Source organism: Pristiophorus japonicus, chromosome 20 (assembly GCF_044704955.1).
Source record: "Pristiophorus japonicus isolate sPriJap1 chromosome 20, sPriJap1.hap1, whole genome shotgun sequence".
Taxonomy (NCBI): domain Eukaryota; kingdom Metazoa; phylum Chordata; class Chondrichthyes; family Pristiophoridae; genus Pristiophorus; species Pristiophorus japonicus.
Genome location: NC_091996.1, coordinates 30,292,977 through 30,310,786, shown reverse-complemented (window position 1 = coordinate 30,310,786; position 17,810 = coordinate 30,292,977). Strand labels below are relative to the sequence as shown.

The 17,810-nt window shown below is 44.2% G+C and overlaps 1 protein-coding gene across 1 annotated transcript in view; it reads right to left on the bottom strand.

The window, feature by feature from the left end:
• Window positions 1–14,783: 14,783 nt before the first annotated feature.
• The window catches only part of LOC139233097 (proteasome subunit beta type-7-like), a 12,476-nt gene continuing 9,449 nt past the window's right edge, over window positions 14,784–17,810 (bottom strand). Inside the window, exon 5 of the mRNA XM_070863616.1 lies at window positions 14,784–15,054. Coding sequence (XP_070719717.1) covers window positions 14,943–15,054 — 112 coding nt within the window. The 3' untranslated portion in view covers window positions 14,784–14,942. The remainder of the gene's footprint in view (window positions 15,055–17,810) is intronic.

Sequence of the window (17,810 nt, the reverse complement as noted above, 5' to 3'; positions counted from 1 at the left end):
TATCCTCAAAGAATTCCAGTAAATTAGTTAAACATGATTTCCCCTTCATGAATCCAAGCTGCGTCTGCTTGATTGCACTATTCCTATCTAGATGTCCCGCTATTTCTTCCTTAATGATAGTTTCAAGCATTTTCCCCACTACAGATGTTAAACTAAACGGCCTATAGTTACCTGCCTTTTGTCCCCTTTTTTAAACAGAGGCGTTACATTAGCTGCTTTCCAATCCGCTGGTACCTCCCCAGAGTCCAGAGAATTTTGGTAGATTATAACGAATGCATCTGCTATAACTTCCGCCATCTCTTTTAATACCCTGGGATGCATTTCATCAGGATCAGGGGACTTGTCTACCTTGAGTCCCATTAGCCTGTCCAGCACTACCCCCCTAGTGATAGTGATTGTCTCAAGGTCCTCCCTTCCTACATTCCCATGACCAGCAATTTTTGGCATGGTTTTTGTGTCTTCCACTGTGAAGACCGAAGCAAAATAATTGTTTTAGGTCTCAGGCATTTTCAAATTTCCCATTATTAAATCCCTCTTCTCATCATCTAAGGGACCAACATTTACTTTAGTCACTCTTTTCCATTTTATATATCGGTAAAAGCTTTTACTATCTTTTTATGTTTTGCGCAAGTTTACCTTCGTAATCTATTTTTCCTTTCTTTATTGCTTTTTTAGTCATTCTTTGCTGTTGTTTAAAATTTTCCCAATCCTCTCGTTTCCCACTAACCTTGGCCACCTTTTATACGCATTGGTCTTTGATTTGATACTCTCCTTTATTTCCTTGGTTATCCCTTCTCTTACCACCCTTCTTTTTCACTGGAATATATTTTTGTTGCGCACTATGAAAGAGCTCCTTAAAAGTCCTCCACTGTTCCTCAATTGTGCCACTGTTTAGTCTGTGTTTCCAGTCTACTTTAGCCAACTCTGCCCTCATCCCACTGTAGTCCCCTTTGTTTAAGCATAGTACGCTCGTTTCTGACACAACTTCCTCACCCTCAATCTGTATTACAAATTCAACCATATTGTGATCACTCATTCCAAGAGGATCTTTTACTAGGAGATCGTTTATTTTTCCTGTCTCATTACACAGGACCAGATCTAAGATAGCTTGTTCCCTTGTAGGTTCAGTTACATACTGTTCTAAGAAACAATCCCGTATGCATTCTATGAATTCCTCCTCCAGACTACCCCGTGCGATTTGAGTTGACCAATCGATATGTAGGTTAAAATCCCCCATGACTACTGCCGTTCCTTTTTCACATGCCTCCATTATTTCCTTGATTATTGCCCGCCGCACTGTGAAGTTATTATTTGGGGGCCTATAAACTACACCGACCAGTGACTTTTTCCCCTTACTATCTCTAATCTCCACCCACAAGGATTCAACATTTTGTTCATTAGAGCCAATATCGTCTCTCACAACTGCCTTGATATCATCCTTTATTAACAGAGCTACCCCACCTCCTTTCCCTTCTTGTCTATCTTTCCGAATCGTCAGATACCCCTGTATGTTTAATTCCCAGTCTTGGCCACCCTGCAACCATGTTTCTGTAATGGTCACCAAATCATACCCATTTGTAATGATTTGTGCCGTCAACTCATTTACTTTATTTCGAATGCTGCGTGCATTTAGGTAGAGTGTTTTAATCCTAGTTTGTAAACCATGATTTTTGGTTTTGACCCCTCCTACAGCCCCTTTATATTCAGTGGCCCTTTTTGTTTTTTGCCTTGGGTTTCTCTGCCCTCCACTTTTACTAATCTCCTTTGTCTTTTGCTTTTGTCTCCTTTTTGTTTCCCTCTGTCTCCCTGCATTGGTTCCCATCCCCCTGCCATATTAGTTTAACTCCTCCCCAACAGCACTAGCAAACACTCCCCCGAGGACATTGGTTCTGGTCCTGCCCACGTGCAAACCATCTGGTCTGTACTGGTCCCACCTCCCCCAGAACCTGTTCCAATGCCCCAGGAATTTGAATCCCTCCCTGCTGCACCATTGCTCAAGCCACGTATTCATCTGAGCTATCCTGCGATTCCTACTCTGACTAGCACGTGGCACTGGTAGCAATCCCGAGATTACTACTTTTGAGGTCCTACTTTTTAATTTAGCTCCTAAAATTCGTCTCGTCGGACCTCATCCCTTTTTTTTACCTATGTCGTTGGTACCAATGTGAACCACGACAACTGGCTGTTCTCCCTCCCTTTTTAGAATGTCCTGCACCCACTCCGAGACATCCTTGACCCTTGCACCAGAGAGGCAACATACTATCCTGGAGTCTTGGTTGCGGCTGCAGAAACGCCTATCTATTCCCCTTACAATTGAATCCCCTATCACTATCGCTCTCCCACTCTATTTCCTGCCCTCCTGTGCAACAGAGCCTGCCACGGTGCCATGAACTTGGCTGCTGCTGCCCTCCCCTGATGAGTCATCCCCCTCAACAGTACTCAAAGCAATGTACCTGTTTTGCAGGGGGATGACTGCAGGGGACCCCTGCACTACCTTCCTTGCACTGCTCTTCCTACTGGTCTTCCATTCCCTAGCTGCCAGTGGACCCTTCACCTACGGTAAGACCAACTCGCTACACGTGCTACTCACGTCATTCTCAGCATCGTGGATGCTCCAGACTGAATCCACCATCAGCTCCAATTCCGCAACACGGTCCGTCAGGAGCTGGAGGCGGATACACTTCCCGCACACGTAGTCGTCAGGGACACTGGAAGTGTCCCCGAGTTCCCACATGGAACAGGAGGAACATATCACGTGACCGCGCTCCCCTGCCATGACTTAACCCTTAGATACCCTTAAATTGGCAACAACAATGTTAACAGCTTACTTACTGATATAAAAAAGAAAAAGAAAAGCTACGCACCAATCACCAGCCAATCACTTACCCCCTTGGCTGTGACATCACCTTTTGATTTCTTTCTACTTCTTTTTTGCCTTCTCTCCCCGCTGCAGCTGCACAACCTGGGCCTTTATAGGCCTCACCAACACCACGCACTCCCGCTTCTCGGACTGCCGCCGCCTCTCGCTGCCGCTGGACCTTTATAGGCCTCACCAACGCCACGAACTCCCGCCTCTCAGACAGCCTACTCCTGCTCCTATTTCTTACGTTCTTATGTTCATGGGGGCTGTGTTGGCATTCGACCCCCTGCTCAGACACCAAGTCAGAGCATGCTTAGGTGAAAATGAAGGCGGAGACAATTGCAGAGAGAAAGGTAGGGAGAAGGACATGGGGCAGCACATGGAAATGGACAGGGAGAGTAACGGAGAGGCTCAGGGAGCAGCACATGGAGATGGACAGGGAGAGTAACGGAGAGGCTCAGGGAGCAGCACATGGAGATGGACAGGGAGAGTAACGGAGAGGCGCAGGGAGCAGCACATGGAGATGGACAGGGAGAACAGGGAGAAAGGCAGCAAAATGTGGCCAGAGAAGGTCCCACAGGACTGGCAACAGGAGGCCTTACTCACCCAGGGTATTCCAGCAACAGTTCTCCTACATCAATTTATTTGAAGAGCAGTGTGTGCGAAGGCTGTGCTTCACCAAGGACGTGGTCACAGAGCTCTGCAACTGCTGCAGCCACACCTTGAGCATCGAGCCTCAGACCGGGGTGAGTATGGCTCTCTCAGCGGCAGTCAAGGTCACCAGCATGCTTAATTTCTACACCAATGGATCCTTCGAGGGAGCGACAGGAAACATCTCCAACATCTCCCAGTTTGGCGCCCATTGCTCCATCCGCGAGGTTCACAGATGCTCTGTTCAGAAGGAGGAGGGGCTACACCTCCTTCCCCATGAGCAGAGAGAAGCAGCACGAGCGGCATGTGGCTTTGCCGGGATAGCGGGCTTCCCCATGGTGCACAGCGCCATTGACCGCACTGACGTCACTTCGTGGGCAACACGTCACAATCCTGAGATCTTCTGTAACTGCAAAGGCTTCCACTCACTGAATGTGCAGCTGGTCGGCAACTACACACAATCCTCACTGTCAATGCCCGCTATCCTGGCAGCAGCCATGTTGCCTTCATCCTGCACCAGACCAGTGTGCCATCTCAGTTCCAGCCACCAAATCAAACTCATGGCTGGCTGCTCGGAGACACAGGGCTCATGACTGCCTTCTCCACCTGGCTCATGACTCCCTGCCGCAACCCCACCACTCCTGCCCAGCACTCATACAATGAGAGCTATGCCACTACCGGGAACATCATTGACCAGACCATCGGAGTGCTGAAGCAATGGTTCCGCTGCCTTGACTGCTCGGGAGGAGCCCTCCAGTACTCGCCTGAGTGGGTGTTCCTATTCATCGTTGTCTACTGCATGCTGCACAACCTGGCCATCGCGAGGGCACAGCCATTGCCACCTGGCATAGCTGCATCACCTGAGGAGGAGGATGAGGAGCGGGAGCAGGAGCAGCAACATCAGTGACGGAGGAGGCAGCGAGCCCATCACCTTTGTGCAAGGAGGTATGCGACTGTCTCATCAGAATTTGGTTCCAGTGAATTCCATCCCACTTCCCAGTTCCTCTGGACGTCCCTAGGACCACATCCATTTCCCTTTGTCATTGCACCTACGATGTCTGCGTGCATGGTCATCACCCTTTGTGTGAATGCCTCATCAAGGTCCTCATCTGGGTTCTGAGGAGAACTGGCCCTCCGGGGAGATGTCTCCCAAGGTTCTCTTTCCCCTTGGTCTTGCTGCAGCCCGTTAAGTTCTCGGTGAATGACCCAGTGCTGACCCCTCTACTAAGCTAGCCTTTAATGAACCTCTGAGCTGGTGCCTGCAGGCGAGAGATGAAATGACGCAGTGCTCAGTTCCTCCTCCTCTACAATGTCTTGGGGTTGGGGGGGGCTCAGGTGCAGGATGCACAGCATTTGCCTGGTTCTCTGAGAGCATCAATGGCACAAGACTCACATTAAAGTGAGAGCAGGAATGCAGTGTCAGGAGCTGGAAAGTGATGAAGCATTTTGGTGTGGGGGGGGGGGGTTGGGGAAGTGGTATGAGAAAAGAGGGCGGGTCGACGTCTCCGTCGGCCATGGCATCCACCACCTGCGGGTCCAAGAGCCTCAGCACTCACTCCTCCAGGTCGGAGAGGGGTCGCAGGTCAGGTTCCCCTCCTCCAGTTTTCTGCTGCTCCGGTCTGTTATGTGCCACCTTGGCCTGCAAATGAAAGGAACTCGTAAGAGTAAGAGTCCAGCAATGTATGTGGAAGATATGCCCACCGTGGTTGAATAGCAGTGAATGTAGGCAAAGCGTGAGATGAGGACATGAGTGAGTGTATCTGCAGATGCTTGGTGGTTGAGTGGTGGTCTGCATAGTGTGCACAGACATAGGTGGAGTAGCTGGTATGGAGGTGTGAAAGGTTGTGCTCACCCGCTATATCATTGAATTTCTTGCGGCACTGAGTGAAGTTTCTCTGCACCTCAATGCTGGCCCTCACCTCCCGGGCCATCTCTGACCACATGGCACGGAACACCTGCAGTGATGGCTTCCTTCACGACGCAGGGAACAGGGAGTCCATCCTGGTCTCCAGTGCCCCCACCAATGCCTCCCGAGCCACATTGCTGAATCTTGTGGTTCTCTCCTGAAGGGGGATTGCCAACAGCCATTTCAGTACTTTCCTGAGCTCCGGAGATGCGTGCCTGACTTTCGCAATGCTGAAAATGAGCAGGTTCAAATGACCACCCCTTTAAGAGCCAAATAAAGCTGGAGTTAAGGATTGAAGGCTGATTGATGAAGTGAAACATAGAAACATAGAAAATAGGTGCAGGAGTAGGCCATTCAGCCCTTCGAGCCTGCACCACCATTCAATATGATCATGGCTGATTATGCAACTTTAGTACCGCATTCCTGCTTTCTCGCCATACCCATTGATCCCTTTAACCGTAAGGGTCACATCTAAATCCCTTTTGAATATATCTAACGAACTGGTAGAGAATTCCACAGATTCACAATTCTCAGTGAAGTTTCTCCTCATCTCGGTCCTATATGGCTTACCCCTTATCCTTAGACTGTGACCCTTGGTTCTGGACTTCCCCAACATCGGGAACATTCTTCCTGCATCTAACCTGTCCAATCCTGTCAGAATTTTGTTTCTAAACTCAGCTGAAATTGGGTAAGTAGCTGGGACTAAGCTCACCCTGCAGCGCCCAGTTCAGACCTTTAGCGCTTCACTTACCATCCCCTCACTCCTGGGGCAAAAACACCCAATTTGCCACAATTTAGCAACCCATCTCACCAGGAGCTAAATTGTCTCAAACTAAAAAATTACCGCCCCAAATAGGGCGCTATCGAACTTCACTCCCACAATCTTTTACCTTAAAAAAACTTGTCTAGAATATTTCGCACAGGCACGATGGGCTGAATGGCCTCCTTCTGTGCTATATGATTTTATTCTTAGTTGGGGACAGTTTAAGCACATCGAAAGAACTTGCATTTAGATAGCACCTTTCACATCCTCAAACCTCATTCAATGGATATATCCCCTATTCAATACTTCCAGGAAATAATCATTTAGCAAGTTATCTATTGCTAGTTAATCTTCAGCTGTATCCTTAAGGGATCACAATTTTCCTTTGATAACCCATTTGCTGCAATAATGAATTTATTTCTTGTTGCATTGGAGTTCCATAGCTATACTCATTGCTAGTTTCGGCTTTTCCCTTTTGATTGCCCCTTTTTTTTTTTAAAAAGCATTTTATTTTAGAGTTGCGGTATTTTCCCCAGTAGATCCCTCGTCATTTTCCCTATAATCTGCATTGAAACCATTGGCTGGGAGGTGGTAAAAGGGTGCGTTTGATTTTTCAGATGCTAGAAGGGGAAACAGTTTATTCTTTTAAGAGCACTGATGTTAAGCCATGGAAATGAACTGGTGTATTGTACATTCTCACTCAAAGCAAACGTTGATTGACTGAGTTCCAGCTGTGAAATATCATAGAGACCACTTTGTTGAAGAATCCATTAGCAGGGTTGAATCATGTGGTCACTGAGGTCTGCCACTATGTTCTGAGCCTCCTATGTGCTGTACTAGCACTATAACCAGTAAGTATAGAATTCTGCATTGTGCAGCACCTTCGTTTTATACCAGTCACTGTGATGTTGTTTTCCTATGAAGGGTTAAGACGTTTTGTACTTGTGTTGGAAGTACAGCAATGGGACTCATCCTGCCTTGATTTGACCACCAACGGCGTGCTTTTGATGGAGCAAGGGGGATGACATTGGCATTAGGTTGCATTTTAAAGAACTCACGTTGTGTGTTTGGTACCAATTCTCAGTTTCAAAGCTCATAGACAAGTCATGATGTCACTTGATGAGAACCTCAATAACTGGATTTGAATACCTGTTAGCTAGTCCTCAAGCAGTAGTCAAAAATTAAATCAGTGAAGATTGCTGCCGAAACTCTCATTCATGCCTTTGTTACCTCTAGACTTGGACTATTCCAACTCACTCCTGGCTGGCCTCCCACATAAACCTGAGGTCATCCAAAACTCAACAGCCCGTGTCCTAACTCACACCAAGTCACGATCACCCATCACCCCTGTGCTTTCTGACCTACATTGGCTCGTGGTTAAACGTCTCGATTTCAAAATTCTCATTCTTGTTTACAAATCACTCCATAGCCTTGTCCCTCCCTATCTCTGTAATCTTTTTCAGCCTTACAACCCCACAAGATGTCTGCGCTCCTTAAATTCTGCCCTCTTGAACATCCCTCATTATGGGCTCAATTTTCCCCAAAGCATTTTTTTGGCGTACTTGAAGAGTTACGCCCGATTTTTTGGGCCCAAGTACGGCAAAAAAAATGTTGCAAGTTTCCCCGTTGGATCTCTTCATTTTGGCGTGGCCTAACCCGACCTTTAGTTTTGGGGTGGAGCTTTGATCCGCGCCAAAAAGATCGGACTGCCATGGTAATCAGGGACACAATGCGAGCTGAGGTTGCAAAGTGAAGCATACAGCCAGCTCCCAACACATTAAAATTGAAAAACACACAGCAGCAACTTACCTCCAACCCCGCCCGAAGGCTGACCGGTCGTCTTGGTCGCCGATTCGGGTCTCTCTCTTCTCTCTGTCTGTCCTCACTCCCGCTCCACCACCCCCCCCCCCCTCCCCCCTCACCCACCCCGGACTCCCGAGAATGGAACCAGACTGTGTGTGTGAACCGGTGACTGAGAATGGGACCGGACATCCTACAGGTGGGGTTGGAGGTAAGTTGCTGCTGTGTGTTTTTCAATTCTTTCAGTGTGTCCGGGCATCTGCTGCGCCGATTTCCTTAACTCGAGGGAAGGTTTTTCAGGACAGGCCACATACACTGGCCTAATCAGAACTCGAGTAACTCTCAGCTGGCCAAACATCCCTACCTAAATGGCCAAAAGTGGCATAGGTGGCTGGTTACGCCCCCTTTGACTGAAAAAAAAACTGACCGAAAAAATTCGTAACTGAGTTACGCTGGTGCAAATTGATTGGGGAAACGGGGGGTTTTTAAGTTAGGCCAGAAAAAGCAGCCTGCTCCAAAAAAAACGCAGCAAATACTGGGGAGAATTGAGCCCTATAACTGTTCAGCTTTCGGTGGCCGTGCCTTCAGCTGTTTGGGCCCCAAGCTCGGGAACTCCCTCCCTCTCCACCTCTCTTTCCTCCTTTAAGACACTCCTTAAAACCTACCTCTTCAACCAAGCTTTCGTCATCTGCCTTAATTTCTTCTTTTATGGCTTGGTGTCAAATTTATGTTTTGTCTTGTAACATTGCTGTGAAGGGCATTGGGATGTTTTACTACATTAACATAGAAAATAGGTGCAGGAGTAGGCCATTCGGCCCTTCGAGCCTGCACCACCATTCAATAAGATCATGGCTGATCATTCCCTCAGTACCCCTTTCCTGCTTTCTCTCCATACCCCTTGATCCCTTTAGCCGTAAGGGTCATATCTAACTCCCTCTTGAATATATCCAATGAACTGGCACCAACAACTCTCTGCAGTAGGGAATTCCACAGGTTAACAACTCAGTGAAGAAATTTCTCCTCATTTCAGTCCTAAATGGCCTACCCCTTATCCTAAGACTGTGTCCCCTGGTTCTGGACTTCCCCATCATCGGGAACATTCTTCAAGCATCTAACCTGTCCAGTCCCATCAGAATCTTGTAAGTTTCTATGAGATCCCCTCTCATCCTTCTAAACTCCAGTGTATAAAGGCCAAGTTGGTCCAGTCTCTCCTCGTATGTCATTCCCGCCATCCTGGGAATTAGTCTGGTGAACCCTCGCTACACTCACTCAATTGCAAGAACGTCCTTCCTCAGATTAGGAGACCAAAACTGAACACAATATTCCAGGTGAGGCCTCACCAAGATCCTGTACAACTGCAGTAAAACCTCCCTGCTCCTATACTCAAATCCCCTAGTTATGAAGGCCAACATACCATTTGCCTTCTTCAGCACCTGCTGTACCTGCATGCCAACTTTCAATGACTGATGAACCATGACCCAGGTTTCGTTGCACCTCCCCCTTGCCTAATCTGCCGCCATTCAGATAATATTCTGCCTTTGTGTTTTTGCCCCCAAAGTGGATAGCCTCACATTTATCCACATTATACTGCAACTGCCATGCATTTGCCCACTCACCTAACCTGTCCAAGTCACCCTGCAGCCTCTTAGAGTCCTCCTCACAGCTCACACCGTCACCCAGTTTAGTGTCATCTGCAAACTTGGAGATATTACACTCAATTCCTCATCTAAATCATTAATGTATATTGTAAAGAGCTGGGGTCCCAGCACTGAGCCCTGCGGCACTCCACTAGTCACTGCCTGCCATTCTGAAAAGGACCAGTTTATCCCGACTCTCTGCTTCCTGTCTGCCAACCAGTTCTCTATCCACGTCAGTACATTACCCCCAATACCATGTGCTTTGATTTTGCACACCAATCTCGTGTGTGGGACCTTGTCAAAAGCCTTTTGAAAGTCCAAATACACCATATCCACTGGTTCTCCCTTGTCTACTCTACTAGTTACATCCTCAAAAAATTCCAGATGTGTCAAGCATGTTTTCCCTTTCATAAATCCATGTTGACTTGGACCGATCCTGTCACTGCTTTCCAAATGCGCGATTTTATCTTTAATTGATTCCAACATTTTCCCCACTACTGATGTCAGGCTAACTGGTCTATAATTACCCTTTTTCTCTCTCCCTCCTTTTTTAAACAGTGGTGTTACATTCGCTACCCTCCAGTCCATAGGAACTGATCCAGAGTCGATAGACTGTTGGAAAATGATCACCAATGCATCCACTATTTCTATGGCCACTTCCTTAAGTATTCTGGGATGCAGACTATCAGGCCCTGGGGATTTATCGGCCTTCAATCCCATCAATTTCCCTAACACAATTTCCCGCTTTATAAGGATATCCTTCAGTTTCTCCTTCTCACTAGACCCTCAGTCCCCTAGTATTTCTGGAAAGTTATTTGTGTCTTCCTTCGTGAAAACAGAACCAAAGTATTTGTTTAACTGGTTCGCCATTTCTTTGTTCCCCATTATAAATTCACCTCAATCTGACTGCAAGGAACCTAAAGGCGCTATATAAATAAAAGTTATTATTGTCTTCAGAGGCTTCAATTTGGATTTCTTCACATTACTAAACTTGCAGTATTGCAAAAGGTCTGCACAATCCATATAACTGCAAGAACTCTCTCCAGAGAGGCCCTGAAGGGCCGAGCATCACCTTAGGGATACAAATGTATCTGTTGGGATACAGACATGGATCTATAAGCTGTTGAGAAAATAATCAGAGCACTCGTGCAAGGGGTAATATTCACATTATCACATAGCAGCTACCTAGAATTAAGGAGACGTTGGGCTAGAACTTCCTAACTACCCGCCAGCGCCCGATTGGCGCCCAAAAGACCGCTAAGATTCCCAAGATTATTGCCGGCGAAAACTTACCCTCCCAAAAATGTAAAAATCCGGCCAAAGCAAAAAATGGGCGTTGCACCACGATTCTCGGCGAAAAGGTGGAATTTAGGGTTGATTGGGTCGTTCCTAAAGAATATAGGCGATAAAGTTTTAAAATCACTAAAAAGTTACCCCGAGGCTGCGGGTTGGGTTTAGGAGCACAAAAACACTACATAAGAACATAAGAAATAGGAACAGGAGTAGGACATACGGCCCCTCGATCCTGCTCTACCATTCAATAAGATCTGATCACGGACTCAGGTCCACTTCCCTGCCCGCTCCCCATAACCACTTATTTAAGAAACTGTCTATTTCTGTCTTAAATTTATTCAATGTCCCAGCTTCCACAGCTCTCTGAAGCAGCGAATTCCAGATTTACAACCCTCAGAGAAGAAATTTGTCATCATCTCAGTTTTAAATGGGCAGCCCCTTATTCTAAGATTATGCCCTCTAGTTTTAGTCTCCCCTATCAGTGGAAACATCCTCTCTGCATCCACCCCTCATAATCTTATACGTTTTGAATTCTGAATTCCAATGAGTAGAGGCCCAACCTACTCAACCTTTCCTCATAAGGCAACCCCCTCATCTCCAGAATCAACCGAGTGAACCTTCTCTGAACTGCCTCCAAAGTATATCCTTTCGTAAATACGGAAACCAAAACTGCACGCAGACTTCCCTGCTTTTATACTCCATCCCCTTTGCAATAAAGGCCAAAATTCCATTGACCTTCCTGATCACTTGCTGTACCTGCATACTATCCTTTTGTGTTTCATGCACAAGTACCCCCAGGTCCCGCAGTACTGCAGCACTTTGCAATCTTTCTCCATTTAAATAATAACTTGCTCTTTGATTTTTCTGCCAAAGTGCATGACCTCACACTTTCCAACATGATATTCCATCTGCCAAATTTTTGCCCACTCACTTAGCCTGTCTGTGTCCTTTTGCAGATTTGTGTCCTCCTCACACATTGCTTTACACTCGGTCCTTTTTTCCAAGTCGTTAATATAGATTTGTAAATAGTTGGGGTCCCAGCACTGATCCCTGCAGCACCCCACTAGTTACTGGTTGCCAACCAGAGAATGAACCATTTATCCATTTTTTCAATAAAACAGAACATAAAAAATCATTAAAACATTCTCAAGACCCTTTTAACCTAAATCACAACATAATTTTAAAATAATGAGTAAAAAACCAATTACTAACCGTTTTCTTGCAAAGCTACTCACCTACCGCCCAGCTCCGCTGATTCTTGTGGGCGGCTTTTTTCATACTCACCTACGGGTCACCGCCGAGCCAAATATCGCGCCATGGCGATCAGAGAAAGGTGCACGCCGGCAGCCCACTCCCCAGTGGTACCTCGAAAACGGCGGCATAACGCGGGTGGGCAATTTCTCGCTGACTTGATTATCGTCCACAATGGCCATTACCGCCCAGAAACCGGGTGGTAAGCCAATGGAAATTCTAGCCCCTTGTAACTTAACAGCCCGCCCCAAAGGAAAATGGACTAATTCTTTGGCAGGTCTGTGATTCTGCTTTGTCCTGCTTCAAGAATGTTTTAGAGTAGGAGAAACAGTCATTTCCCATCCCCTCTAACAATATATATGTTGCAGAGTCAGGAACTCTCCCCAACTTATTTAATCTTCTTAGGAGCCCAACTTCAAGGAGGAAGCTGAAATTTCTCCAGTGCATAAGTATAAATCAAACTCGAAAGATGTAAATCCATTATAAATCATCAATATCCAATTTGCATAGCTGTGTTCCATAGAAGTACACCTGGAGCCCAATAGGATTGGAATTGCAGTATTCTGTACAATATTGGATCATTTACATCTATACTTTTCCATATAAATTTCAATGTCTTTTCACAGCCAGAGAATTCACCAACTTCTTTCCATTAAGTACCACACATTAATTGCTTTCGATGGAAATCCATTCCAAATATCCACCATTGTGGCGGAGGCTGCAAAGAAATCATTCTTGCCTTGCTTGGACCCGTCTTCTCGTCTCGTCATCAGTTTAATTTAAAAAAGCCAAAACCTAGTTTTTACCTTCCAGTATTTTAAACGCCTACCATGTTTGCTCTTCCTACTGCATGGTCACTTGCCCTCGACACATGCTTGTCAATTTATTATTCTATCAGATTAATTTTCAATCCATTTTGCTAATTTGGCATTAAGTACCTGAGCTGTACACAAGGAATTAGCCAACAAAATTGGTCACATTCTAGTGAGGATCTTTAGGACTGGGAATTGTACAAAGGGTTACAGGAAAGGAACACACCTATTTTTTACAAAGGGGTAAAAGAATTGTCGTAGAAATTACAAGCTGGTGAGCCTGACATCTACCATGGTAAAATATTAAGAGGTTCGGATGAAGAGCATTATGAAACCCCTCAAGATAAATTAAGTCATCAGGGAAAATCAGTATGCCTTTATGAGGAGGGGAAGAGATAACGTTTGACAAACCTGTTATAAATCTTTGGAGAGCTATTGGAGCTGCACTCAAACAATTATAAATCAGTCACCTCATTAGAGGATTTGAGGTTATAATTGTCATCTAGATTCATAAATGAGATTACTACCTTTAAAGTCACATCTTTTCCCTCTGAAAAGCAGAGTTCATGGGTGGTTTGATTTCCTTTTGGGTCTTTGTTGCTGATGAGAGATTATAGTAAACACTGACTGTACATGGGCTTCATGTAATATCTGATATTATCTACAGAGATTAACAAATGTGGTGCAGGTACGGGTGCACTCAGTTGATAGCACTCAGAAGATTATGGCTTCAAGGCCGACTCCAGGACAGATAAAGAACTACATTGTCAGAGATGCTATTCTTCAGATGAAATGTTAAACTCATGCTTCAAAGTAATGCTGTGTGTGGGGAGCACTCTAGGACATTCTGAGATGTGATCGATGTAAGCCTTTCTTCCTTTTTCACTGCAAGTCTAATCCAAGAGTAAATCAGAGTGAAATATCAAGAAATATATCCAATAATTAGATTCAGAACCTACAAGAATACTTGAGGGCAAAAAATAAATCGACACAATTTAAATTATGTGGCACGATTGATGGACAAGTTTACTCTCACCCTGGCATATTTATTTAACTGGTGCAACAAATTTTCATCATAATTTAGGACTAAGCTACAAGCATGATGTACATATTAAATAATATAAATCCCCAAATAAACAGACTCCAAGTAAGGTTGCGTACTTAACACTCATCTCAAAATATGCTGTTCACCAATAACATGATAATGAAGTCAGATGTGTACCACAATAAAAAGCCCTGGGACACCCAACATTTATTTTTTATTACCAAGTACTGCAGGTGGCAGATATTTTAAAAAGTGTTAAACAGAACACATTATCTATATTTCATTGGTGCATAAAGTTGTATGTACATACACATGTGTGGGTTTTCATACCAATCTGATTTGCTTTGAACTAATCTGCACATTGATATTTGGCTTGTACTATAATTGTCAGTTATCAATTGACTACCGATTTGGCCATATTTAATTGGCAGAATGACCTTATGTGTGCAGCTTAATGTCTATTAAGTGGTGACTGTACAGAAGGAAACATTTTCATTGTATAAACATTTCAATTTGCTGTGTAAAGCAACCACCCAGTCAATTCTTAGACAGGAGCGATGTCAAATTCAATGCAAAACCCGATCTTTGACCTTCTGATTTAGGAAAGGTATTGACTGATCTTTTAACCCAGCTGGACTTGCACAGGCATAACCGGATAATAGCGGAACAAAGGATTCTGCAGAAATGAGACATGGCTACTATTATATGTACAAACAGGGAATATTTCTTGGGAAATTGGGAGGGTTTTAAATAATAAACAACTCGTTGTGGATGTTAAAGAAATCTTGGAGACTAACTTTATTTGTAAAAATTAAACAGGTCTCCTGTCATTACACATATGTTACTTATTTCAATGTACATACAACTATTAGAGCTTTTATGCACGTCCACATCGAGGAGGTAAAAAAGCGATGGTCAGATACTTCAGGAAGTGTCCATTGTGTGCACAACTTCCTCCACAACGTCAAGTTGCAGTGGATTAACCGATTCCGTTAGGGTTGCTGTAATCCCCCTCTTGTACTTGTAGTTGCCTTGTCTGGTGGGACAAAAGAGATGCAATACTCAGTAACTATCTATAGCAGAGAAACCAACAGTTTCCTGGTACTTAGGACCATTACATAAATGTTTATTTGTAATTGCTTTTGCTGAAATTTTCAGCTTTCAAAGTTGATTGAAGAGGTTAAAAGTATGAATTCTTGTAGGCGCGACAGAATATTTTTGTGAGGTGCCTTTTTGAAAGGCAAAGATAAAGAATGTTGCTATCAACAAAACTATTTTAAATTAATGTGCACATAATCGGTTTCAGTTGCTCCACACTTTGCATTTAAGTATTTTCCCCCACACGCAAAATTATTTGCTGAAAACAATACCACGGTTTTGCCGAGTCTTCAAAAAAAAAGTTGCTATCCTATTTCTGGTAAATGCTGACAGGAGAAATAATAGAAGCTACAAAACATCTGCACTGTTAAACAGATGTTATTCATTTATATTAAAATTCATGTTTAAAATATCCAATTCAGTCAACAAGCAGGAGTATATGTATTAAATATTTATAATACACTGAGCTTCTAAGAACACCAAAACAAACAACCCATTGTATTTCTGAGAATATATGCTGCTGAAATGAAGATTAAAATACATTCAGGCTTGTAATTTTTAGTAAATACAAAGTTAGTGAGAAAGAGATCCATAAACTGGGTGAGAAGCAGAATTATACAGACTAGTGCATCTCCTGTGAAGTTGCTCACAGTGAGTCAAGTGTGTACAACTAGTAGGTTGTAACTTGATTTTTTTTCTAGGGGAAGCATGCCAAGGTTACAGATATGAAGTCGACTGTTTTTGGATTGAGCCCTGTGAACTATGAATCAGATATTTTGTGTGTTACGGACATATTGAAAGTACAATAAGTTCTGAACCAAGGAACTGCTTGCCTATTACAGTGGTTCAGGTGGATGTTAAAGACTAAGGAACTCTGGTGCCCTGCTAACATTGCTGTAGCAACAGCACCATCCTTGAAACAACAAATTAACTGGTCATTGATGGCAGCTGTTTCTCCGACCCTTCTGTGGACAAAATGGCTGTCGTTGCCTCCATGACAACAGAATGAAATAGTAATACAGTACACAAATGAACAAAACTTCTAGAGAACATTTTGATACATTTGGAAAGGAAGAATGAGGAGAGGTAATATAAACTAAATGGTACAATTTTAAAGGGCATGCAGGAACAGAGAGGCCCGAGGGTTCACATACATAAATCTTGGAAGGTAGCAGGCCAAGTTGATAAGGCTGTTAAAAAACGCATACAGGATCCTTGGCATTTATAAATGGAAGCATCGAGTATAAAAGCAAGGACATTATGGTAACTTTTATAAATCACTTAGCTGGAGCATTGTGGGCACCACATTTTAGGAAGGACGTCAAGGTCCTGGAGCGGGTGCAGAGGAGGTTTGCCAGAATAGTACCAGTGATGAGGGGCCACAGTTATGTGGAGAGACTGGAGAAGCTGGGATTGTTCTTCTTAGAGCAGAGAAGGTTATGGGGAGATTTAATAAAGGTGTTCAAAATTCTGAGAGGTTTTGAGAGATTAGATTGGGAGAAACTGTTCACACTGGCAGGAGGATCAGTATCAAGAGATCACAAATTTAAGATAACTGGTGGTTGGGGAGAAAGTTTTTTTTTTAAATGGAGTGAGTTATGATGATCTGGAATGTACAGCCTGAAAATGTGGTGGAAGCAGATTCAATAGTAACACACACCATCCTGATTTGGAAGCATATCGCCGTTGCTTTGTCACTGGCTCAAAATCCTGGAACTCCCTCCCTAACAGCACTGTGGGAATACCATCGCCACACGGACTGCAGCAGTTCAAGAAGGTGGCTCACCACCCTCTTCTCGAGGGCAATTAGAGATGGGCAATAAATGCCGGCCTTGCCAGCGACACCCACATCCCAGGAACGAATAAAAACAATTCAAAAGTGAAATGGTTATACACTTGAAAAGCAAAATTAGCTGGGGCGTGGAACCAATTGGATTGCTCGTTCAAAGAGCTGCCACAGGCATGATAGGCCGAATGGCCTCCTTCTGGTTGGTATCATTCTATGAGCAGCCAGAGATTAAATTATTTTTGTAGACAGATTACAGAAAACCTGCAGCATTTACCCTAGAAAAAGTTGCTACAACTTTAGTGGTAAACAGTGCTTAACTGAATATTTGCAACACAAAGTTTTAGTGGAATACACTGCATTGGGTTCCTGTGTGTTAAATTATAAAATAATGGCTAGCTCCTAAATGTAATCTCCAATTCTGACAATGCAGAGAAACTCTCCTTCCCAGCATATAGTGGAAATTTAAGAGGCCCAAGATTTGGTCACACAGGGTTTGGTATCCTAACTCTCCAGGGATGGACAAGCACAGTACAAATATTATGGGGCCAAGTTTCGGCCTGAGTTGCTCCTGTTTTTTTGGAGCAACTGATTTAGAATGGAGTACCTTAGAAATTGCAATTCTCGGCAATTAGTTTGCTCCAGTTCTAGTCAGTTAGAACAGTTTCAGTTTGGAACAGATTTTTTTTTCCAAAAGGGGGCGTGTCCAGCCACTTACGCCCGTTTTGAAAGTTTAGGCAGTGAAAACTTACTCCAAACTAACTTAGAATGGAATAAGTGTAGATTTTTGTACGCTCAGAAAAATCTTGCCTACACTTAGAAAATCAGGCGTAGGTTACAAATCAGGCGTAGGGAATGGGGGAGGGGGGGTTTAAAGGGAAGTTTACAAACATTAAACACCAGTTTTA